The following is a 24,856-nucleotide window of genomic DNA, read 5'->3' on the forward strand; positions in this document are numbered from 1 at the left end:
GAACACCTTACAATAAAATAAAATGGGTATTAAAATACATTTCTTAATATCTTCTTTTCTTATATTATAATAATAGAAGTTTTAGAAATACATATCATGAATTAAATTGATTAAAAAAATAATTTCAAAATTGACATTTTAGAAATTGATATAAAGATTTTAAATTTGTGAAAATAATAATTCTATTTAAGAACTAAAGTCATAATTTACTATATATTGAAAGTTAGAGTGGAGATATATTGCTATATTTACCGTAAATCAGATTAAAAACAAATTTATTGGATAAAATAATAAAATAATTTTTAGAGAGACAATTTTTTATATGGTAGTGTAAATCATAAAAAGATAAAATTGAAGTTGAAAAAAATAGTAGTGAAAAGTTATAATTTAAATCTAAGCTATTCTTGAATAATTTATTAAATAACCAATTAATTAGAAGTTATAAAAGAATAAAATTAAGAATAAAAAAGTAGTATAGGCAAATTAGTTTAAAAATAAATTAAATGGATAAAAGAGTATAATAAATTTTATAAATACGTGACAACAAAATAAATATAAATAAAACAAATAAATAAAACAGGTAAAATAACTTCATGCATATGTGACATCAAAATCAATATAAATAAATAATACATTAAAAATGTAAAACGATTAAGATACTAATTTTTAAAACACTTATCAACTAAATACGATGTGTAGTAAAGCAAATTTTCTAGTATATCTTTATATTATAATATAAATAAATGGATAAAATATAAAATAACTTCTACACACGTGTGAAAATAAAATAAATATAAATATAAATAAAAAAATTAAAAATGTGAAATAATTAAAAAACTAACTTTTAGATATTTGTCAACAAAATAAAATGAATAAGAAATAAATTTCTTAATATCTTTTGTTCTTATATATTGTAATATATAATAGAAATAAATGAATAAAAAGTAAAATAATTTGCATTCACATGTGACAACAAAATAAATATAAATAAAAAAGAAATTGAAATATCAAATAATTAAAATACTAATTTCTAGAACATCAGTCAACGAAATAAAATAGATAATAAAATAAACTTTTTAGTATCTTCTTTACTTATATAGCAAAAGATTATAAAATATTAAAAATTAATAAAATATAACTATTTTATGTATATGCTCTTTTATAATTTTAATATAGACTTAATAATATTTTTATCAAAATAAGTATAGTAATAATATTTTTTTAAATACATATTATTCTAGTATAATGAGAATTTCTTTTTACAATTTTTATGGGGTACACGATTTCAATCGTTTTTTATTTTTCATTCTAAGATTTGTTAACCAACTTTTTCGCTTTCAATGAAATATTTTTATTGCATAATTATAACAAGTAATAAAAAAAAGTATATTATTAGTGTTGCAATTTTTTTAAAATATTTTATAAAAACTTTGTTTATTTTATGTTTAGTTATTAGTTTTCATTATAATAATAATTATATTAAATATTTTTAATTATACTTTTACTATTTGCAATTATTATAAAAACATATTTACGTACACTACAAACAAATCATTAGATAGCAATCAAATTTAAAGATCAAAACAATTAATCATTATAATGACAAAGTTAAACGATAATTTTATAAATTAAAAAGTTAGTAGTGTTTTGGGATAATTTTTATTATAAATAAAAAATTATAATTAATTTATGAATTAAAGTTTACATCAACCTCTAATTTTAGCTATTATGTGATATTCCTTTTAACTTTTCCCTCTCTCAGTTAGAAACAAACCACCATACCTCATCTTTCTCATCTTTCCTGCTCCCCAATTTTCTCCCAATCTCTCCTCAAATTCTGCCATCTCACTGTCTGTCCGTTTCATGTTCAAATTCTGGAAGGACCAACCCAATAGGACCCTCAACAGCTTCCTCCCTCGGCTTCCTTTCTCCTAGGTAGGTTTCATCTTTATTTGGGTTCAATTCCAACTAGAATTCACTAGTTAACCTCTAAATTATGGGTCTGATTGTGTAATTCTTCATTCTCCATGTCTTGGTGATGGTTTCGCCTAGGCGAGCAACTCTCACCTGAGCGAAAATACCAGAAACTCACCCCTGATGCTGCGCGAGGTCTCGCCTAGAAGAGCTGGTTTTGCCTGAGCGAGAGTCAATCTCGTCTAGGCGAGCAGCTTAGCCTGAGCGAGAATTCACTCAGATTTTTTACTCTCTGTTTGGAGTCTCGCCCAGGCGAGAAGTGACTTGCCTAAGCGAGACAACTCTCTAGCTTAGGCGAGATTCTCTAGCCTAAGCGAGATTCCTGCAGAATTTGAGTTCCTTCCCTGTTTTTGATTAAATGAAGTTGTGCTAATTGGATTGATGTGATAATGGCCTATCTTGTATGTGATTTTATGCATGATAGTCAGTGTGATGGAATTGTGTGAAATTGGTCTGTATGAGAATGTGTGGAATTAGGATTTCAAGGGAAATTCTAAGGATGATGGTTTTAGTGAATGTAAGGGCATGAGGACTCAATTGGTGGTATCCTGACGCTCCTAGTAACCATTAAGACTCAATAGAGCATATGGATTACGTCGGGAGGAGTAGCAGGAGGTCCTGGTCTATGACCGATCCGTCATAGAGGTGATGGGATTTACCTTGGAGTGGTTGGGTGAATACCCCTTGTGCCTAAAACTCTGCAGAGTTTAGGAACCGTCAAGTGCAAGTCACCAAGAGCTCCAATGCCACTTACATAATCCGGATATCGAGTCTAGAATGGTGTGGTGTGTTATGATTGTGGTGATTTTGAATTTAATAATTATGTGATAGATCTTGTTTGCTTAACTATAAATTGTATGATTCTTCTTATTTAAGTTAGCTTACCCTTCTTGCTATGTTGTGTTCTGTGTGTCTTCTATTTTGCAATGATCGTCCTTATGAATGGCGTGAGCAGATAAAAATGCAGGTGAAGGATACACCCCTCCTGGACAGGAGTTGAGTGGTGTTTGGACGTTTCAGCAGTAGCTTTCACCTTTAGTTTTGCTTAGATGTTTTGGGGTTTTGTAACCCTTTTCTAGTGTAGGCTATATGTATAGCAGTATGTATGTTATTTTGAGGATGACTGTATTGATATTATACTGGCCTATTCATCATCTGCTTCTGAATTATTAATTTAATGTTTTGTTTATAGTTTAAAAACTATTAAAACGGGATGTTACATTTTTGGTATCAGAGCAGTGATTCCTTTAGGATCTGTAGGTGTGAGCTTGCTTAGTTTCTGTTGTGTGTTCCTTGTAACGTGTTTGGCATGGTTGTGTACCTGTTGACTAATCTGATGGTTCCTTAGAGCCTCCTCCTCCTCCTATCCAAACCCAGATAATCCTCATTTGGTGGGAGCAATTGAGGCGATGATAGCAGCCATGCAGCAGCAGAATGCTAACATGGTGAATCAGCAAATCTAGCCTTGCAACAGATGGAGTCTGCAAGACTAGCAGCAGAGCGACTCAGCAGAGGCACTTGGAAGCCCTGCATCAGATAGGAGAAAACCGTTCAGCCGCTGGTTCTTCCCAAGCTTCACTACCACGAGTGCAAGAGTGGAGTTTGGAGGATTTCCTACAACACCATCCATCCCGCTTTGATGGCAAGTTAGCCCGGATGGAGCTGATCAGTGGATGCGGGACATGGAACGAATCTATGATGCTAAGAGATGTCCTGCAGAGAACAGGCTTGCATACACTGAGTACTTCTTGCTGGAGAGGCGTGCATTGGTGGTCCAGCATGAAGATGATGTTGGAAGACAGCAGAGACCATCACTGGGAACTGTTTAAGAAGAAGTTCTATGCTGAGTTCTTCCCAGATAGTGTGAGGTATGCGAAGGAGGTTGAGTTCTTGCAGCTGATGCAAGGAGACATGTCAGTGTCGGAGTACGCTGAAAAGTTCAAACACTTGGGCAGATTTCACACCCTGAAGATGGCAGAAGACTGGCAGTGTAGAAAGTTTGAGAATGGGTTGAGGGTGACCTCAAGCTCATGGTGGCTCCCTCTCTATCAAGGAATTCCCTGCCTTGGTAGAGAAGGCAAGAGTGATGGAGAAGCTTAAGGCTGAAGTTGAAGCTCAGCAGAGGTCTAACAGAAGGTGGGAGGACCATCTGGGTCCACGAGCAGACACGACGACAGGAGGAAGCCATACTCTAGGCCTCAGCCTCAGGGGCCCAGGAGGTTCTCACATCAGCCCCAGCAGTCCAGCCTTCAGGCCACAGTGCTTCCACTTAGGGGGCCCCATCTGAGGATGCCTGCCCCCAGCTTCTGGCAGGAGGACATGCCATAGATGCGGCCAGGTGGGCCACTTCATCAAGGATTGCCCAGTATAGGAGCACAGTGTCGAGGCCTTCATCACAGCATCACCACATCACGAGGGGAGGTGCGAGACCACAGGCAGCTGGTCGAGTGTATGCTGTGACGGGTGCAGAGGCAGCTGGATCAGGTAACCTCATCATCGGGTCTTGTGTGATAGCTGGTAGGAGCTTGCATGTTCTGTTTGATTCGGCGACACATTCTTTTGTGTCGGAATCTAGAGTGGTGGAGTTGGGTCTTCCGGTGAAGGAGCTCCAGTATGACCTGGTGGTGTCCACACCTGCTTCTGGGTTGGTCAGAACCTCGACCGTGTGTGCTAGGTGCAAGATCGAGGTTGAGGGGCGCAAGTACAGGGTAAACCTCATCTGTTTACCCTTGGTGGGGCTAGATGTCATCTTGGGATGGATTGGCTATCTGCCAATCACATTCTCATTGACTGCAACGAAAGGAAAGTGTTGTTTCCTAGCTTAGAAGATGAAGACCTGTTGGTGTCCTCACAGCAGGTGGACAAGGCAATGAAGGAAGGATCTCAATGCTTCTTGATTCTGACTCAACTGTCTATTGAGACTGAGGGGACCCTTGGAGACGCCTGTAGTGGGGGATTTCTCAGATGTGTTTCCTGAGGATGTGCCTGGCCTACCCCCTACTAGGGAGATAGAGTTCTCCATTGACCTGGTGCCAGGAGCAGGACCAGTGTCTATAGCACCCTACAGAATGGCTCCTGCTGAGCTAGTGGAGTTGAAGAAACAGATTGAAGAGCTGCTAGAAAAACAGTTTATCAGGCCGAGTGTATCACCTTGGGGAGCGCCGGTGTTACTGGTTAAAAAGAAGGATGGTAGTTCCAGACTCTGTGTGGATTACAGGCAACTGAATAAGTTAACCATCAAGAACAAGTACCCTCTGCCAAGAATTGACGACTTGATGGATCAGTTGCACGGTGCTGCAGTGTTCTCCAAGATTGATCTGAGATCAGGATACCATCAGATTCGAGTCAAGTCTGATGATGTGCAGAAGACCGCTTTCAGGTCCAGGTACGGACACTACGAGTATGTGTGATGCCGTTTGGTGTGACTAACGCCCCCCTTGTTCATGGACTACATGAACCGAATCTTCAGGCCATTCCTAGACAAGTTTGTGGTGGTTTTCATAGATGACATCTTGATTACTCCGGACTCCAGAAGAACATGCGGAGCATCTGAAGATAGTTCTGAGCATACTGAGAGAGAAGCAGTTGTATGCAAAGCGGTCAAAATGTGAGTTCTGGATGACTTCAGTTCAGTTCTTGGGGCACATGATCTCGGCTCAGGGCATATCAGTGGATCCGTCTAAGTAGAAGCTGTGCTAAATGGGAACGCCCTAAGTCAGTGACTGAGATAAGGAGCTTTGTGGGGCTGGCAGGTTACTATAGGAGATTCATTGAAGGATTCTCCAGATAGCAGCACCCTTGACCCAGTAACCCGCAAGGATCAACCTTTTGCTTGGACCGACCGGTGTGAAGAGAGCTTCCTAAAGCTAAAGCAAAAGTTGACTAGCGCTCCAGTGTTGGTGATTCCTGATACCGGTAAACCCTTTGAGGTTTACTGTGATGCCTCATCAGGGATTGGGATGTGTTCTGATGCAAGAACGGAGAGTGGTGGCATACGCCTCACGGCAGTTGAAGAATCATGAGAAGAACTACCCCACACATGACTTGGAGTTAGCAAGTGGTGTTTGCACTAAAGATCTGGAGACACTATCTATATGGTGCACAATTTCAGGTTTTCAGTGACCATAAGAGTTTGAAGTATCTGTTTGACCAGAAAGAGTTAAACATGAGGCAGAGACGGTGGATGGAGTTCTAAAGACTTTGATTTCGAGTTGTTGTACCACCCGGGAAGGCGAATGTGGTGGCTGACGCCTTAAGCAGAAAAGTTCACGCATCTCATATGATGGTCAGGGAGTTAGATTGGTGGAACAGTTTAGAGATATGCAGTTGCAGGTGGTTTTAGGATGAGGGAGTCATTAGATGTAACCATCTCACGTGTCTAATGATTTCCTTACTGATAAAGGAGAAGCAACATCGGACCCCAAGCTACAGAGGACAGTAGAGTTACTTGGCACTGAGAAGGCCAAGGATTTCTGATGGGAGGTGATGGGGTACTGAGATTCAGAGGCAGGGTTTGCATACCTGAAGATTTAGAGTGAAAGGTATGATTCTTGAGGAAGGGCACAAGAGCCGTTTTAGCATGCACCCAGGCATGACTAAAATGTATCATGATCTGAAAGAATCGTTCTGGTGGTCGGGCATGAAGCAAGATGTCGCTCGATATGTATCGTCATGTTTAACCTGTCAGAAGGCTAAGAGAGCACCAGAGACCGGGGGGATGCTTCAGCAGCTTGAGATACCCGAGTGGAAATGGGATAGCATTGCTATGGACTTTGTCACCCATTTACCTCGGACCGTGAGGAACCACGATGCTATATGGGTGATAGTAGACCGTCTCACCAAGAGTGCCACTTCCTAGCAGTAAACTTGAGGATGTCCATGGCGAAGCTAGCACAGTTGTATATCAGTGAGATCGTGAGGTTGCATGGTGTGCCATCGAGTATAGTCTCTGATAGAGACCCACGATTCACCTCCCGCTTCTGGCAGACGCTTGCAGGATGCTATGGGTAGCAGGTTGGCTATGAGCTCCGCTTATCACCCTCAGACTATGGGCAGTCCGAGAGAACCATCCAGTCTCTTGAGGATCTCTTGCGGACGTGCGTGCTGACCATCTGGGTGCGTGGGATGAGGTCCTGCCTTTGGTGGAGTTTACATATAATAACAGCTTTCACACCAGTATGGCATGGCACCTTATGAGGCCCTCTATGGCAGGAGATGTAGGACGCCTTTGTGCTGGTATCAGGATGGGGAATCAGTGGTGGTGGGACCAGAGCTTCTGAGGCAGACTACTGAGAAGGTCAAGCTCATACAAGAAAGAATGAAAGCATCTCAGAGCAGACAGAAATCATATGCTGATCAGAGGAGAAGACCTTTAGAGTTTGAACCAGGGGACCATGTTTTCTTGAGAATTACCCCGACTACTGGTGTGGGAAGGGCATCCGCTCAGAAGAAGTTGTCTCCTAGGTTCATTGGTCCATACCAGATTCTGAGAAGATTGGACCAGTGGCATATGAGATTGCCCTACCTCCTCCTTGGCCAACCTCCACTCAGTGTTTCATGTCTCAAGCTCAGAAGTATATGCCTGACCCTTCCCATGTACTTGAGATGGAAGATCTGCAGATTAGAGGTCTTACAGTGGAGGTTCAGCCCGTTGGTTTAGGAGATGTTCAGATGAGGCAGCTCAGAGGGAAATCCATCAGACTAGTCCAGGTCATTTGGGACAAGAGGACAGGTGATTCCACTTGGGAATTAGAAGAAGACGTGAGAAAGTCATATCCACACTTGTTCTCTGGTAAGTCTCAATTTTCGGGTCGAAAATTTTTGTTGTTGGGGAGAATGTGATACCCCTTTTAACTTTTCCCTCTCTCAAAAAACAAACCACCATTCCTCATCTTTCTCATCTTCTCTGCTCCCCAATTCTCTCCCAATCTCTTTTCTGTAAATTCTGCCATCTCACTGTCCACCCGTTTCATGCTCAGATTCTGGAAGACCAACCAACAGGACCCTCAGCAGCTTCCTCCCTCGCTTCCTTCTCCTAGGTAGGTTTCATCTTTATTTGGGTTCAATTCCAACTAGAATTCACTAGTTAACCTCTGAATTTGGGTCTGATTGTGTAATTCTTCATTCTCCATGTCTTGGTGATGGATTCCTCTAGGTTAAACTGAAATTTCTCTCTGTTGCAATTTCTTGACTCCACAAGTAAATTCTTGGCAAAAAGGTAAGGGAAGCTAACTCTCACTCTAATTTCGCATGGAATTGTTGTTAGGGTTAGAATTGCATGATTGTGTGTTGAATTGATGTTGAATTGTGTGTGATGAATTTCGAGTGTGGATGAACTTTGGTTTGCATGTGAAAACAGAGGATTTTGATGGTTTCGCCTAGGCGAGCAGCTCTCGCCTGAGCGAAAATACCAGAAGACTCACCTCTGTCTGCGCGAAATCTCGCCTAGGCGAGCTGGTCGCCTGAGCGATAGTCAATCTCGTCTAGGCGAGCCAGCTTAGCCTGAGCGAGAATTCGCTAGATTTTTACTTCTATTTGGAGTCTCGCCCAGGAAAAAGTGACTCGCCTAAGCGAGACAACTCTCTAGCTTAGGCGAGATTCTCTAGCCTAGCGAGATTCCCTGCAGAATTTGAGTTCCTTCCTGTTTTTGATTAAATGAAGCTGTGCTAATTGGATTGATGTGATAATGGCCTATCTTGTATGTGAGTTTTATGCATGATAGTCAGTGTGATGGAATTGTGTGAAATTGGTCTGTATGAGAATGTGGTGGAATTAGGATTTCAAGGGAAATTCTAAAGATGATGGTTTTAGTGAATGTAAGGACATGAGGACTCAAATTGGTGGTATCCTGACGCTCCTATAACCTTTAAGACTCATATAGAGTATAATGGATTATGTCGGGAGGAGTAGCAGGAGGTCCTAGTCTATGGACCCAATCCCTCATAGACGAGAAGGGGGCTTATCCTGGGAGTGGTTGGGTGAATACCCCTTGTGCCTACAACTCTGCATAGTTTGGGAACCGTCAAAGGTGCAAGCCACCAAGAGCTCCAATGTCACTTACAAAATTCGGATATCGAGTCTAGAATGGTGATGGTGTGTTATGATTGTGGTGATTTGAACAATTCTGATAATTATGTGATAGACCTTGATTGATGCTTAACTATTAAATTGTACGATTCCTTCTTATTTAAGTTAGCTTACCCTTCTTGCATATGTCTGTTCTGTTGGTATCGCGCAACGAAATGTTTAAGCATTTGGACAAAAACCAAGAGGAGGGTGAATTGGGTTCTTAATAAAAATTGTGCTTTTAATATTTTCCCTTTTAATATCAAAGATCAATTAAAATTCTTTCCTTTATTTTCTAATAAACACAATAAAATAAAGAGAGTAGAGAAGAGAAAATTGCACAAAGTATTTATACTGGTTCAGATCAAAAGACCCTACGTCCAGTTGTTAATCTTTCAAAAACGAGATTAACTAAATCACTAAAATAAACCAAACTTACAATCAATGATAAGAAAGATTAGGGTTTAGAAAACACCTCTCTTGAATCACACAAGAGATGAAGACACCTCCCTTGAAATCCACAAGGGATGAAAACACCTTCTTGAATCACATAAGGAATGAACACCTCCTTTGAATCCACAAAGGATGATCGACTTCTCCTAGCAAAGCAGCAGCACTCAATCACTCAAGATCCCACTTGATGAAAGTTATCGCTCTACCCACACTAGGTTTTTCAAAGCCTTCCCACAGAGAGTTCTCAAGTACTCAGACTTCTCTAACTTCTGTATTTTGATAATGAAAGCCTACCACTCTATTTATAGAAGCCTATTTAGAAATTAGGTTAAGAATATGAAAAGTTAAGTCGCATCTGCCATAGTAATCGATTATCATAAGTGATAATCGATTATCACATAAACGTTTATGAAAATATTTTTCTTGCTGTGATAATCTATTATCAGTCAGGATAATCTATTATCAGCAGGTGATAATCGATTATCAGCAGTGATAATCGATTATTCTAGAGGCTTTTCTCAAAAATCAGTTTTAATTGAGATAATCGATTATCACTAAGAATAATCGATTATTCCAGTGAGTTTTGCAAATAAATAAAATTCTCTTAGTGCTCTACTACATGGGTTTTGCCTTTTGACTCTTGACATACTAATTTAACTATTTTCAAATAACATACACATATTACAAAACCTAAATAACTAAACCCATAAGTCTTCAATGTATCTCTTGAATCGAAGCATTCTTTTAAGTCTTCAACATTTTTCCATGCATCATCATCAAGTCTTCCATACTTCTTCATAAGTCATCATCATCATCAAAACTCCTTATTGGAGAAGATGTTCATCTTCTTCTTTTTGTCAACAATCTCCCCCTTTTTGATGATGATCAAAAATTGATGAAGACTTGTGATATGTCCTGTTCTTAATAAATAACTTAAGAGAAAAGAGTAGTTAATCCAAATAAAAGATAATTAATTTTTCTCTCCTTTTTAAAACATAAGGTATTACAAGATATCAATAAACACATATCTTCCCTTTAAATAGGTACAACTTATCACAAGATAATAACACAAATATATCTCCCCCTTTTTGATCATAATCAAAAATGAATTCTTTAGACAACTCCCCCTAAATCAGATAACTTAAGTTCCCCTTAAAAATATTGTTTAAGATATAAAACTCCTCCTACATGTAATATTTCTCCTTTTTGATACAAACATTTCAAGAACAAATACTCCCCCTTAATCAAAGACTCCCCCTAAATGAAAGAGAGACTCTAAAGATTAAAAAATATGGGTTTAAAGAAGGAAATGTTATATTAACAAAATGAACTCCAACATTTAATTTGCATTTATGAAGTACCTAGTTGTTGCTCATGGTCTAAATTTTTGAAAAGCTCATTCAAACGGTAAAAAAATTGAAAATATGCGTCCTACTATGCAAGATAATTGATTATCAGCTTAAGATAATCGATTATTGGTTCATATCCACGAACAAGAATTTCCAGATTTGCTGATAATCGATTATCACCTGAGATAATCGATTATCCCAGCGGAGTTATTCGGAAAACACTGAAATTAAAGATTTTTATCACTTTTACCATATATAATATTCTCAAACCCCTTAAAAATCATAGAACTTACCAGGATACCAAAAGTTTGATGAATATACTAGTTCTTAAACATCCAAAGAGACTTTCTTGATTTTAAATAACCTGTGAGACAGAGAACAATAACATTTTGGTCCCCAATAAACTTATTTGGGTCCTTTGAGGTTAGAGACATGTTACTTTATAATAGGAATCCAAGCACATCTTCCATTAGGACATCAAAATGTTTGATTCTACATTTATTTGAAGTGTGCCCCTTTTGCATACAATAAAAACATGTTACACAATTTATATTCCTAGAATAAGGCTTACCTTTTTCTACCCATACCCTATGGTTCTTTTATTCTTATTCTTAGGAGCTTGCTTGTTGTTACTTAAATCATTTTTCTTAAAATTAGGCTTTTTAACACTTTTATTTTCTAATGCATCTTCAAGTTGTTTTTCAAGAATGTTAATATCAAACATATAACTTTTTCAGTCTTTTATTTTCTAAAATTGAAATTTTATTTTTCAAAATTTCTTCTTCTTCAAGAGATTTTTCAAACTTACTTTGTAACTCCTTAAAATCATATTTTAATTTCTTGTGAGCAGCATCTAACTTACTAGATTTATGAAGTAGTTGTTGAAATGCATCATACAAAGAATCATAATCATTGTCATTACTACAAGAGCTTACCTCACTGTCAGAAGAGTCATGTCAGCAATCAAACATAGATTTGCTTCCTCATCAGATTCACTAGAGCTGGATGAGCTTGAAGAAGAACTTGAAGAAGAACTTGAATCGTTATCCTCCATTTCTTTTTCTTGAAAACCTTTTTGCCGTTTTCTCTTTACCCTTTTTAGCATTTGAGCAATCCGTTTTTACGTGACCTGTTTCACCACATCCATAGCAATTGAAATTTGAAACAAAGTTTTGGTTTTCGTTTTTATACCTTTTGTGATGACCTTTGCCATTGCTCTTCATAAACTTTGTGAACTTCTTTATCATTAGACTCATATTCTTATCATCAGAGTCATCATCTTCTTTGGGGCTTTTGCTTTTGATGATCTGAGATTTGAAAGCTATGTTTCTTTTCCTTCCTTGGTCCTCTTCTTCATTTAAACGCCCAAGTTCAAGTTCATGCTCTCTCAATTTACCAAAAAGAGCCGCCATGGACATTGTTGCAAGATTTTGAGATTCAGTGATCGCCGTAACCTTTGGCTGCCATGTCCTGTTCAAAGATTTCAAAATTTTAATATTTAATTCATCAATATCAAAATTTTTACCTAACCCAGAGAGATGATTAACGATGTGGGTGAATCTCTTCTGCACATCGTAAATGGTTTCGCCTTGTTGCATTCGAACATCTCATATTCTTGGATTAATGAGTTCTTCCTTGCACGCTTAACATCATCTGTTCCTTCATGGGTTACTCGTAAAATCTCCCACATTTCCTTGGGCACTTGTACAAACTGAAATTCTATAAAATCATCAAGAGTTAGTGCAGATGATATTATATTTCTGGCCCTAACATCATATTGAGCCCTTCTATTTTCTTCTGCAGTCCATTGGGAAAAGGGCTTAGGTTCCTGCAAATTATTAACAGTAATAGTAGGAACAAAAGGACCATTTAAAATAGCATCCCAAATACCTCTATCAATAGACTCCAAAAAGATTTGCATCTGACTTTCCAGAAAGGATAATTTTCACCAGTAAAAAGTGGAGGTCTGTCAATAGACGCACCCTCAGCAAAAGTTTGATTTTGTCCAACCATTTTCGAAAAATTTGAATAACTATCAAAGCAAGCTCTGATACCAATTGTTGGTATCGCGCAGCGGAATGTTTAGCGTGGACAAAAACCAAGAGGAGGGTGAATTGGGTTCTTAATAAAAATTGTGCTTTTAATATTTTCCCTTTTAATATCAAAGATCAATTAAAATTCTTTCCTTTATTTTCTAATAAACACAATAAAATAAAGAGAGTAGAGAAGAGAAAATTGCACAAAGTATTTATACTGGTTCAGATCAAAAGACCCTACGTCCAGTTGTTAATCTTTCAAAAACGAGATTAACTAAATCACTAAAATAAACCAAACTTACAATCAATGATAAGAAAGATTAGGGTTTAGAAAACACCTCTCTTGAATCACACAAGAGATGAAGACACCTCCCTTGAAATCCACAAGGGATGAAAACACCTTCCTTGAATCACACAAGGAATGAACACCTCCTTTGAATCCCACAAAGGATGACGGCTTCTCCTAGCAACAGCAGCAGCACTCAATCACTCAAGATCCCACTTGATGAAAGTTATCGCTCTACCCACACTAGGTTTTTCAAAGCCTTCCCACAGAGAGTTCTCAAGTACTCAGACTTCTCTAACTTCTGTATTTTGATAATGAAAGCCTACCACTCTATTTATAGAAGCCTATTTAGAAATTAGGTTAAGAATATGAAAAGTTAAGTCGCATCTGCCATAGATAATCGATTATCATAAGTGATAATCGATTATCACAAAACTTTATGAAAATATTTTTCTTGCTGTGATAATCTATTATCAGTCAGGATAATCTATTATCAGCAGGTGATAGTCGATTATCAGCAGTATAATCGATTATTCCAAGGCTTTTCTCAAAATCAGTTTTAATTGAGATAATCGATTATCACTAAGAATAATCGATTATTCTAGTGAGTTTTGCAAATAAATAAAATTCTCTTAGTGCTCTACTACATGGGTTTTTCCTTTTGACTCTTGACATACTAATTTAACTATTTCAAATAACATACACATATTACAAAACCTAAATAACTAAACCCATAAGTCTTCAATGTATCTCTTGAATCGAAGCATTCTTTTAAGTCTTCAACATTTTTCCATGCATCATCATCAAGTCTTCCATACTTCTTCATAAGTCATCATCATCATCAAAACTCCTTATTGGAGGAAGATGTTCATCTTCTTCTTTTTGTCAACATGTTCTGTGTCTTTCTATTTTGCAATGATCGCCCTTAATGATTGGCGTGAGCAGCTAAAAGTGCAGGTGAGGATACACCCCTCCTGGACAGGAGTTGAGTGGTGTTTGGATGCTTTCAGCAGTAGCTTTCACCTTTAGTTTTGCTTAGATGTTTTGGGCGTTTTGTAACCCTTTTCTAAGTGTAGGCCGTATGTATAGGCAGTACATGTATAATTATTTTGAGGATGACTGTATTGATACCTTATACCGGCCTATTCCTATCAACTGTTTTTGAATTATCATAATTTAATGTTTTGTTTGATAGCATAAAAACTATTAAAACAGGATGTTACGTATTAAGTTTTTAAGTACTTACTATTATTAATTCTAGATTTGTCTTTGTTTTCAAATTAAATACTAATTTAGATTCAATAATAATAAATATCCCCTCAGAATAATTTCACAATACAAAGTATTATCCAAGAAGGCACCAAGAAAAAATAGGATGTTGATTTTGAATGAGTAAATTAATCTTTATCAATGGGATTGCAATATAACTAGTTATTTATTGAGCTTTAGGATTTGCATTAATTGAATGCATCACAATAACTTATAGCTATTTCACATCTTCACTATTGTTACTTTCTTGAATGTGTGTAAACTACTTTGGCATCTAGCATTGAGAGTATACCTAAATTTTTTCAATAAATTTATTCTATTATCTGTTGGGTTTGTTTTTATATTCCTCTAACTAGGAGACTGACCCGTGCGTACGCACGAGTTGTATTTTTTTTTTATTTTGTACATTAAGTAGTAAAATATTATGTAATGAAATATCATGAAAATTATGTTATATTCTTGTAAATGTTGTTATTAAAATAACGAAGTAGTAAATACTAAATCTAAATGATGTAATAATAATTTCAGTTTTAAGTATCACTAGTGCAAAATTGCATTTTTAGCTCGCCTTATAGGTCTCGGTTGGCAAGGAACTGAAGCATATAACGGCGCGGTGGCATTTTTGCAATTCCAAGCAACTTTTATGCCCCGGTTCAAGAAAAACCCGAAGCCAAAAGGGGTTATAGGCTTCGGTTCAAAAAAACCCGGTGCCAAAAGGTGCTTAAATGCTTCGGTTGAACAAACCCGAAGCCAAAAACGTGGCTAGAAATTTCAAAAATGCCACTAACCATTACGTCTTTGGCCTCGAGTGGCACTGAACCGGGGCCAAATAGGACTATATGCCTCGGTTATTAATTGAACCGAGGCCATATAGTTTAATTAGGGCACAAAAACGCGAACCCTTCTACTTCTTCCTCGCGCGCCGCTGCATCTTCTTCATCTCTTATTCATCTCTCTTTGCGTCTCGCTAGTCTCTCTGCGTCTCGCATTCATCGCTGCGATAGTGATTCGTTGATCGCAGCGCCAGCGGTACTAGAGCTTCTAGTTTCTTCTAGCACTCTCGAAGTTTCGCCCAAATCCGACAAGTCACCAGAGCCGTCATTCCCGGTGGAGAACTCAAACGCGCCAGAGCTGCTCAACTCGCCGGAAAGCTCCCCGACGTTGCTCTACGAAGCTCGATGCTCGAATGCGATCACGGAGGTGGGAGAGACCGTCGTTTCGGATGCTAACTTGGAACCCCTAGGTTCGGAGCCAAGGGTTCTGAGAGGGGGCTGCGACGGCTGCACAAGCGGCTGAGAGAGGAACTTGGGAAATGACGGCAGCGACAGAAACTGCGTTCTCTTGGGGCAAGAAAATTCGTGAATGTCGAGGTGGGTCGTATTGGTTGCACTCTGTATCCCTTGGCTATGAATAATTGGACAAATGGATCTTGTGTTGAAGAGATGAATGCTGCAGCATCGATATACAATGCCAAGCTTAGATCTCTAGTGGACCAATTAAACAACAAGACCTTTGGTGATGATGGTTCTAGATTCATCTTTGTAAACAACACAGCCAGAAACCTTGGAGTCATTGCTAGTGGTGCATTTCTATTTTCTTAAACTTTACGCTTCGTCTTTATATTGAAACAATCTAAATGAACACTCCTTGCACTGTTTCAGGTTTCACTGTTACGAATGCTTCTTGCTGCCCAACAGGGACAAATGTGTTGTGTGTTCCTAATCAAACACCGTGCCAGAATAGAACTGAGTATGTGTTTTAGGTGGTTGGTGATTCGAAATGTAGGAGTGATGTTGTGATGGTTTTGTGTGTTTGATTTCTGTTTGTTAATTAAATGGTTCTGTCAATGGTAATCATCCTGAGGACAACAAGAAAACGATTTATGATGATGAACAGAGGAATGTGCTGTACCGCAAAAAATTTAATTAAAAAAAATATTTTTACCATATGGCTTCGGTTCTCGTGGACCCAAGGCAGAAAAGGAATCATATGGCTCCGGTTCATTTAGAACCGAGGCATAAAAGGGACTCTATGGCTTCGAGTAACAACCGAGGCCAAAAGGGGTACCTTTTGGCCTCATCCCAATATGCCTCGGTTCCAGACCTGAGGAAAATAACTGGGGCAAAAAGCCTTTACTACATTGGTGTATAATAAATAAAATTGATATCAAATATAGTGCAGTTAATTGATTTTACGAAATAATTATTATAATAGCTTGTGACCAAAGTAGGGATGATAAATAAACTCGCGCTCGTGGATATTGCCTGAACCCGTACCCGTTTTGACGGGGAATCCTGACATTGACTAGGTATGGTACGGATATGGGGATGTACATATTTGTCTCGTCCCCGTCCTCATACCCTCAAAATACTACGTAATATAAAAAAAATGTCATTTTTACCTATTTCATTTGAAGAAATATTTTGTTTCCCTAAAATAATTTTCGTTATTTCTAAACCATTAGTTATGTTAATATTTAAAAAGTTTTCTTAGATCTCTAAAATATTTTTCATTTTAACATACCCTTGATTATATAGTTGTCCCGTCCTCGTCCTCATACCCGTCAAAATACTACGTAATATAAAAAAAATTATCATTTTTACTCTATTATTATTTCATTTGAAGAAATATTTTGTTTCGCTAAAATAATTTTCGTTATTTCTAAACCATTAGTTATGGTGATATTTAAAAAGTATTCTTAGATCTCTAAAGTATTTTTCATTTTAACATACCCTTGATTATATAGTTGTTTTCCTTCGGTCTCTCAAATTGTTTCTAAGACACACATTTGATAATTTTTTAATATTTTTATTTTCGTAATGTAAAATACTATTTTGATATATTTTATATAATTATCTTTTATTTTTTAACTCATTATCATACTTTGGTTTTGTCACTATAATTATATAAATAAATTTTAAAACTTTATTATTATTAGTTAATATTTTTTCTTTACATTATTTGGATCAAGTACTTTATTATAACTTTTATTAGTATATAAAAAAGAGATTCATTATAATTTAAAAAATAAAATTGAAGTAAAAATACATTTAACAAATATTTTAATCTGAATACTTGTTTTCTTTTATATTTTTTTTAAACTATAAAAGTAATATTAATAATAATAATAATAATTATAATTATTGTTATAGTGATTAATAATATAATATTTTTGAAATATGATAATAATTATAATAATAATAATATAATAATTATAGTTATTAGTTATAATACTTATTAACGATAATAATAATAACTATTATTATTAATAATAGTGATAATTAATAATAATAATAATAATATTAAAATAAAATAGTTATAATATATAATAATAATGATAATAATAATAACAAAAATAATTATATTTATAATAATAATAATAATAATAAATATTATGGATAATAAAAATAATATTAATAATAATAATTATGGGGTTAATAATATAATATTTTTGAAATGTCAATTTTTTAAATTAGATATGATAGTAATTTTAATAATAATATAATAATTATAATTCTTATTAATGATAATAATAATAATGATAATAATAATAATAATATTTCTAATACCTTTTTTCTCATATCAATAATATATAATAAGAAAATTAATATATTACATATTAATATTAGTAATAACAATAATAACTTTACTACTAATAATATTAATAATACTAATATTAATAATATATAATAGTGGTTATAATTTTACTATTGTCACTATAAATAAGATTTATAAAAATTCTAATATTAATATTTATAAAAGTATTACAAATAATAATATTACTTAGAATTAATATTATAGTTAAAATCATAAATAAATGAAAAAGTAAAAATAAAACGACTTTTGTAGGATTTGAACCCAGGTCCTTTTGTATCAGAGTTTTAAAATGACAAAAAAAAACTATTTTTTATGACACGTGTCAATAAAAGAAGATGGATAATGTAGTAATTTTGGTGGTATCTTCTTTTCTTAATATGTAATAGATGTAATAGATATGTTCTTTTAAATATATTCGTTTGATATATTCAAATTCTTTTAAAATATTTTAATATATACGTCAAAATTAGTATATTTTGAACAAATAATAACAAAAGAACAACACCAAAAACCCTTAAATTTTGAATTAGGTGATCTTATGTGTATGTCTAAAGGATGAAATTTTTTATTGAAAATACCATTATTAAAACATACTACAATTTAATTTTTTATTGTAGCTAGAGAAGATCAACATGGAGTAAATATTATGATTGTAGTGCTCATTTAAATACTAATTTATAGAATTAGTATGAATGTGATATTGATTTCTATTTAATATTATGAAAACTGATTTTTGTAACGTTCTATTTAATAAATAAACTTAATTAAAAGAAACATCATGAAGAATAATATAGAAAGCAAGTCAATGGAGTATAGGTGTCACTCCTTACAATTATCCAAAGGTTACTAGGAAAGAAAATAAGGCACACCACGATGCCATTAACAAAACGAGATAAAAGTTCAACGGTATCCAAAATACATGCTCAAGGAGCAAGATAATACATAGGCCACAATGGCTTAAAAGAAAACTTGGAGCAAGGGAATCCAACCCAAGATAAGTTATGCAACGGAGTTTCCATCACCCTGATGACCACGAGGAGTTCTCACATTTGCTCACATCAATAAATTGATGATCATCGCAAAATGAGAAAACCACAAAAAATACACACAACAAAACAGAAAGGGTAAGTTAGAGTGAAAAAGGTTTTATCATACAATTGCATACAATTTAAAAGTCAAAAATACATAAATCAACCAAACATGTGATAACAGACAATTTAAGACTCTAAGACTTGATTATCCGGATACATATAATCAATCAGATTCATTGGATGCTTACACTTGTGGTGGCCTCTACTGCTCTGTAGAGCAATTGCCAATGAGTTTCACCCTACCACTCACAAGGTTAGCCTTCAAACATCTAAGGCCATTATCCTGCCAAAGACTAGGACCTCCTGCTACTCTCACCACTTGAGTCAGTACGCTCTACGTGAGACTCATTGACTCTATAAAGTTTTAGGATGCAATCCTTACTTGAATCCTTACTAAATTATATAATGAGGCACCACCACGAAATCTTCGTGGAATTACGTCCTAACCATGAGGCACCACCATGAGCTCCCACTAAAAAAGGTCATGGAATTACGTCCTGACCATGACGCACCACCATGAGATCTCGTCGAGAGATTCATGGAATTACGTCCTAAACCATACCACAATCATGTCTCACCAACCCATCATAGAACTATTATGTATACCAATCTCATGCCAATATACAACCAATCACTCAAGATTCATGATTTAATTCATACCTAGTTCATCAATTCCAGTTCACACAAGCTCATACGCCAGACATAGCCTCATACTTCATGCATTTTCAAGATATACAACCAATCATAGACAAATCAAAGAAATAAAAACCAAACATGCTCCATTCTCTCTTAGACTAGGAGCCTTCGCCCAAGCGATAACGATTGTCTCGCTTAAGCTAGGCGTTCTCGCCTAAGTAAGACCTGCAACAGTGGCAAAATGAGCACTCTGCGAATTCTCGCCTAAGCTACGGTCCAACAGAAATACACATGTTTTTCCACGATTTCTCACTTAGGCGAGACCCTCTCACCTGAACGAGATGGTTCATCGCTCAAATCGAGAGCTCAAGTAGAACACCAGGGTGAGCTTCTACTACCCTCGCCTCGCCTAGGCGAGACGAGCTCGCTTGGATGGGGATATCAGTTCTCGCTACTATTCCACGCATGCAAAGCCAGAAACAGTCCCATAAAACATCATAGTTTAGTCTCACATGAGCACAAGCATTTTCCAATCATTTTATGCATAAACAGAAGTGAAAACAAGCAACATACTTCAAAAAAACAGAAAACCTAGCTTCCCTTACCTTTTTGTCCAGCTAAACTTGAGGGGGTTTTTAGACACGATAGTAGAGACACCTCAGCTCCACGAACGAACTCAGCTACAGAGCACGAACATAGGAGTAAAAATGAGCCTATAAGATGGCCCAAAACTAAAACCGAACAACAGGAATGGAAAAGAAGAGAAGAATGGAGTCTAACTTACACAAAGAAGCGTTTAATGAAGAGGAAAAAAGGAGAGCTTACTCAAAGAATATTTAAAGAATATTTAAACGTAAAGGAGTCACCATTAATATTTTTTGAAAAATACGATTTCTTAGCAGTGAAAAAATGATTCAAACATGAAAAATTAATATAATTTAAATATTTATTTTACTTTTTTTAAATTATTTAAATTATTATTATTATTATTTAATTCAACAAGAATAACATCTCAATCTTAGATATGATGAACAAGAATTATGTTCTCTACGTAGAAAGTAATAAAGATTTAAAATTGCCAAGATGTTAAAAAAGCTAGAAATATTTGATTTTTCGGATTATCAGTGTTGGGCCTTAAAAAAACCTAGACTCAAATGCCCACTATTGGGAAAAGCTTTTTCCCTCACTCTGTACCACACACTTGCACGCCACTCCACCTAACTCAACGTTCTTCTTCTTTCTCCTTTCTCCGCTTCTTTTCTACTCCACCACCGTCAAGCTAATGACTTGGCTTCTCTTCGTCTTCCTTTGATAGCCACGTTCCCCCGTTTCTCACTCACTCACTAAATTCTTTTTTTATTTGCAGGACACACATTAGCTTTCATACAAACTGGAATAATGAAGGAAAAAAGAAAATATCAAGGGAAAGATGTGAACATGCAGAGAGAAGTTAATCTTTTTTTATTGAATATGCATGCGTGTATCTGAAAAAATACATGAAACTGAAGCAAGTATTTATATGCTGTTAGCTTGCTTTGTTTCTAACAGAAACAAAGCCTGAAACTAATTTTTAGTTACAACTGTCAACATCCCCCCTTCTATCCAAAAATTCTAGGCTTGACATCCCAATTTGTTTTCTGAGCTTGTCGAACGTAGCTTGCTTCAGTGGCTTGGTGAAGACATCAGTTGTTTGCTCTTCTGTATGACAGTAAAGTAGGGTTAGCTTTCCGCTGCTCACTTGATCACGAAGGAAATGGAGCTTCATGTCAATATGTTTACTTCTCTCATGTAGAGTAGGATTTTTTGACAGGTTGATTGCTGAATTGTTATCAATGTTGAGCTGAACTGGTGTCCTGTAGTCCAATTTTAGCTCCTCCAAAACTACCTCGAGCCACAAACTCTGACAAGCTGCTTTTGAAGCAACTACGTATTCTGCTTCACACGATGATAGAGCCACGGCCTTTTGTTTCTTAGAGCACCAAGAAATTGGTGCATCTAAGTATCTGAATAGGTACCCATAGGTACTCATTCTCTCCACTTTGTCTCCACACCAGTCTGAGTCAAAAAATGCTTCTAACACAACTTCATTTTGCTCATCTGCCTTTAGGAAGAACATTCCCCAATCTGTATTACCTTTTAAGTACCTCAATATATGCTTAGTAGCAGCCATATGGGGTGTTCTTGGGTAATGCATGAACCTGCTTATCAAGCCCACTCCAAAGCTTACATTTGGCCTACTATTACAAAGAAATCTTAGTGAGCCAACAATCTACTTGTACAAAGTCCCATCCACAACTTCAGCTTCCTTTTCTTCTGTTAGCTTTAGTCCAGGCAGCATTGGAACTGCAATCTCATTGCATCCTTCCATCTTAAATCTTTAAAATCTCTTGCGCATATTTCTTCTGATGTAGGAACACTCCCTTATGTGTGTGGACAAACTCTAGCCCGAGAAAGTAGGTTAGTGTTCCTAGGTTTTTCATTTTAAACTCTATCTCCATTCTCCCTTTAAACTCTTCAATTTATTCTTCCACACTCCTTGTAATGATCAGGTCATCAACATACAAGCATACAATGAGTGTGTTTGAATGACTTGTCCTCTTCACATACACTCCAAACTCAACTATGCATTTCACAAATCCTAACTTGGCCAACACTACATCAATTAATTTGTTCTAAGCTCTAGGAGCTCATTTAAGCCCATACAAAGCCTTTCTCAGTCTATATACGAGGTGTTTTCTCCCCTCCTTCTCAAATCCGGGTGGCTGTATAATGTACACCTCCTCTTCCAATGGGCCATTGAGAAAGGCTGACTTCACATCCATTTGACTCATTTTCCAGCCTTTTGAACTAGCAACTGCTATGACCAACCTCATAGTTTCCATCCTCACTATAGGGGAAAACACCTATGTATAATCAATTCCTTATTGCTGCAAAAAACCTTTTGCAACCAGCCTGGCCTTATGTTTAGCCACAGACCCGTCTAGCTTCAATTTCAGCTTGAAAACCCACTTCACATCAATGGGCATTTTATCATGTGGCAGATCAACCAGCTCCCATGTCCAGTTCTTCTTAATTGCTTCTAGCTCTTCTTTCATAGCATTCTTCCATTCCCTTATTTTGAAAGCTTCTCTCCATGTGATAGGTTATGTGTCAGCCATTAATGCTTAATGAACCAAATCACCACCACCTATAATTACACCATCACCATAAACTTCATGGCCAGCAAGTCTAGTATAGGGGAACCTTGTTCTTTAGGTTCTTCTATTGTCTGGAACAACATAAGTAATTTCAGTTTTATCTTCCAAGACACATGGAACATGTGTTACCACATCATCCTTATTCTTCCAATCCCAATTGGCTTCCTCATTTACCACCACATCTCTGCTAATCACCACCAAATTCTTTTTTGGATCATACAACTTGTATGCAACTATTGGATGGTATCCAATCAAAATCAAAGGCTCACTTTTATCATCTGGCTTCTTCCTCCTTTCATTTGGAGTATGTTTGTGACATATTGAGCCAAAAATCTTCAAGTGTTGCACGTGTGGTTTGGCACCCGACCAAGCTTCCTCTGGTGTCATTGTTTTCAACCTTTTGTAGGGCACCTATTGAGGATATAGGCAACAATGGTTATTGCCTCTCCCCAATAACTATGTGGCAAAATTTTTCCCTTTCAGCATGCATCTTGTCATGTCCACCAACATCCTATTTCTCTTTTCGGCCAACCCATTATGTTGTGGTGTGTAAGGTGCAGTCACCTCATGCACTATCCCTTTCCCTTCACAAAACTTGCGAAAATCCTTGGACTTGTATTCTCCTCCACCATCTATCCTAAGGATTTTTAAACTCTTCTCAGCTTGTCTCTCCACTCGTGCACATAATTTTTCAAACACAGAAAATACATCTCCTTTCTCTTTTAGCAAATACACCCATATCTTCCTTGAGAACTCATCTACAAAGGCGAGGAAATATCTATCTCCTCCAAGTGATGGTGTGTCCAGGGGACCACACACATATGAGTGCACAACCTTCAATACCTTCTTAACTCGTTTTGGTGCAGAGGTTTTAAAAACCTTTCTAGGTTGTTTCCCAATCACACAACCTTCACAGATTTTGGTTGGTTGTTGAATTTGTGGTAGTCCACTCACCATATGCTTACTGCTGAGTTGATTCAAGCTCTTGAAATTCAAGTGGTCGTATGTATTGTGCCATAGCCAACTCTCTTCCTCCACACTAGTAGCTGATAGGCACTGAATTTTAATGGTGTCCAGGTTCACTTTAAAGGTCCTATTTTTAGACAAAGGTGCCTTGATCACAAGTCTATGTTGAGAGTCAAATATCTCAATGACTTTCTGCTGCATATTCATAGTAAATCCTTTCTCCAGTAGTTGTCCTAGGCTGAGTAAATTATTTTTCATGCTTAGGACGTACAAAACATCACTCATATAGGCCACCTTGCCATCCTTTTGTGTAATCATCACCTTCCCAATTCCTTCTGCCACAATAAAGTTGTTATCTGTAAACTTCACATTGTTTTTCACACACGGGTTAAGATCAATCAGCCAATCTTTGTTCCCAGTCATGTGATTAGAGCACCCTGTATCCAAGTACCAAGTCATGTTTTCCTCTTCTTTACTGGTTGTTGTTGCCATAAGCAAAACTTGGTTGAATCAGACCCATCTTCTTCCTTTGGCACTAGATTTGCTTCCTCTCCTTTCTGCCCATTCTTTGATGTATCCTCATGCCAACATTTCATAAGAATAATGCCCATATTTGTTATAGTTATAACATTATATTTTCTTTTATCATATGGCCTCCTATCACTTCTTCCTCTACCTCTGTTCTGATTTCCTCCTCTGCCTTCAGACCCATTATTTCTAGAATTTTCTTGGGCCACTGATTCACTATTTCTGCCACCATTTCTGTTTCCAGATCTTCCTCTGAACCTTCCTCTACCTCTGCCTCTCCAGCCACTTCGACCTCTTCCTCTGTCACCCATCTTGGCTTGCAAGAGCCTGTTCAGTCACCTTCTCACCATTCTTCCTTTCATTCACTTTGTTCATGTGCTTCAAGGGAGTTTTGCTATTTCATAACATC

At 36.6% G+C, this 24,856-nt stretch overlaps 3 protein-coding genes across 3 annotated transcripts; 2 read left to right on the forward strand and 1 right to left on the reverse strand.

Annotated features, from left to right (window-relative positions):
• The first annotated feature begins 3,630 nt into the window (after positions 1–3,630).
• LOC114180530 lies at positions 3,631–5,996 on the forward strand. The gene is made up of 5 exons (XM_028066843.1): positions 3,631–4,051; positions 4,288–4,780; positions 4,895–5,359; positions 5,444–5,561; positions 5,727–5,996. Exons 1-5 carry the CDS (start codon positions 3,631–3,633, stop codon positions 5,994–5,996), a joined length of 1,767 nt encoding a protein of 588 aa, XP_027922644.1.
• Positions 5,997–7,156: 1,160 nt separating this feature from the next.
• On the forward strand, positions 7,157–7,815 carry LOC114180531. The gene is made up of 2 exons (XM_028066844.1): positions 7,157–7,397; positions 7,457–7,815. The coding sequence occupies exons 1-2, from the start codon at positions 7,157–7,159 to the stop codon at positions 7,813–7,815; spliced, it is 600 nt and encodes a 199-aa protein (XP_027922645.1).
• A 16,559-nt stretch (positions 7,816–24,374) lies between these two features.
• On the reverse strand, positions 24,375–24,758 carry LOC114180533 (probable H/ACA ribonucleoprotein complex subunit 1-like protein). The gene has a single exon (XM_028066845.1). It carries the CDS (start codon positions 24,756–24,758, stop codon positions 24,375–24,377), a length of 384 nt encoding a protein of 127 aa, XP_027922646.1.
• Positions 24,759–24,856: the final 98 nt, after the last annotated feature.

The sequence above is a fragment of the Vigna unguiculata genome, chromosome 4 (assembly GCF_004118075.2).
Source record: "Vigna unguiculata cultivar IT97K-499-35 chromosome 4, ASM411807v1, whole genome shotgun sequence".
NCBI classification, from domain to species: domain Eukaryota; kingdom Viridiplantae; phylum Streptophyta; class Magnoliopsida; order Fabales; family Fabaceae; genus Vigna; species Vigna unguiculata.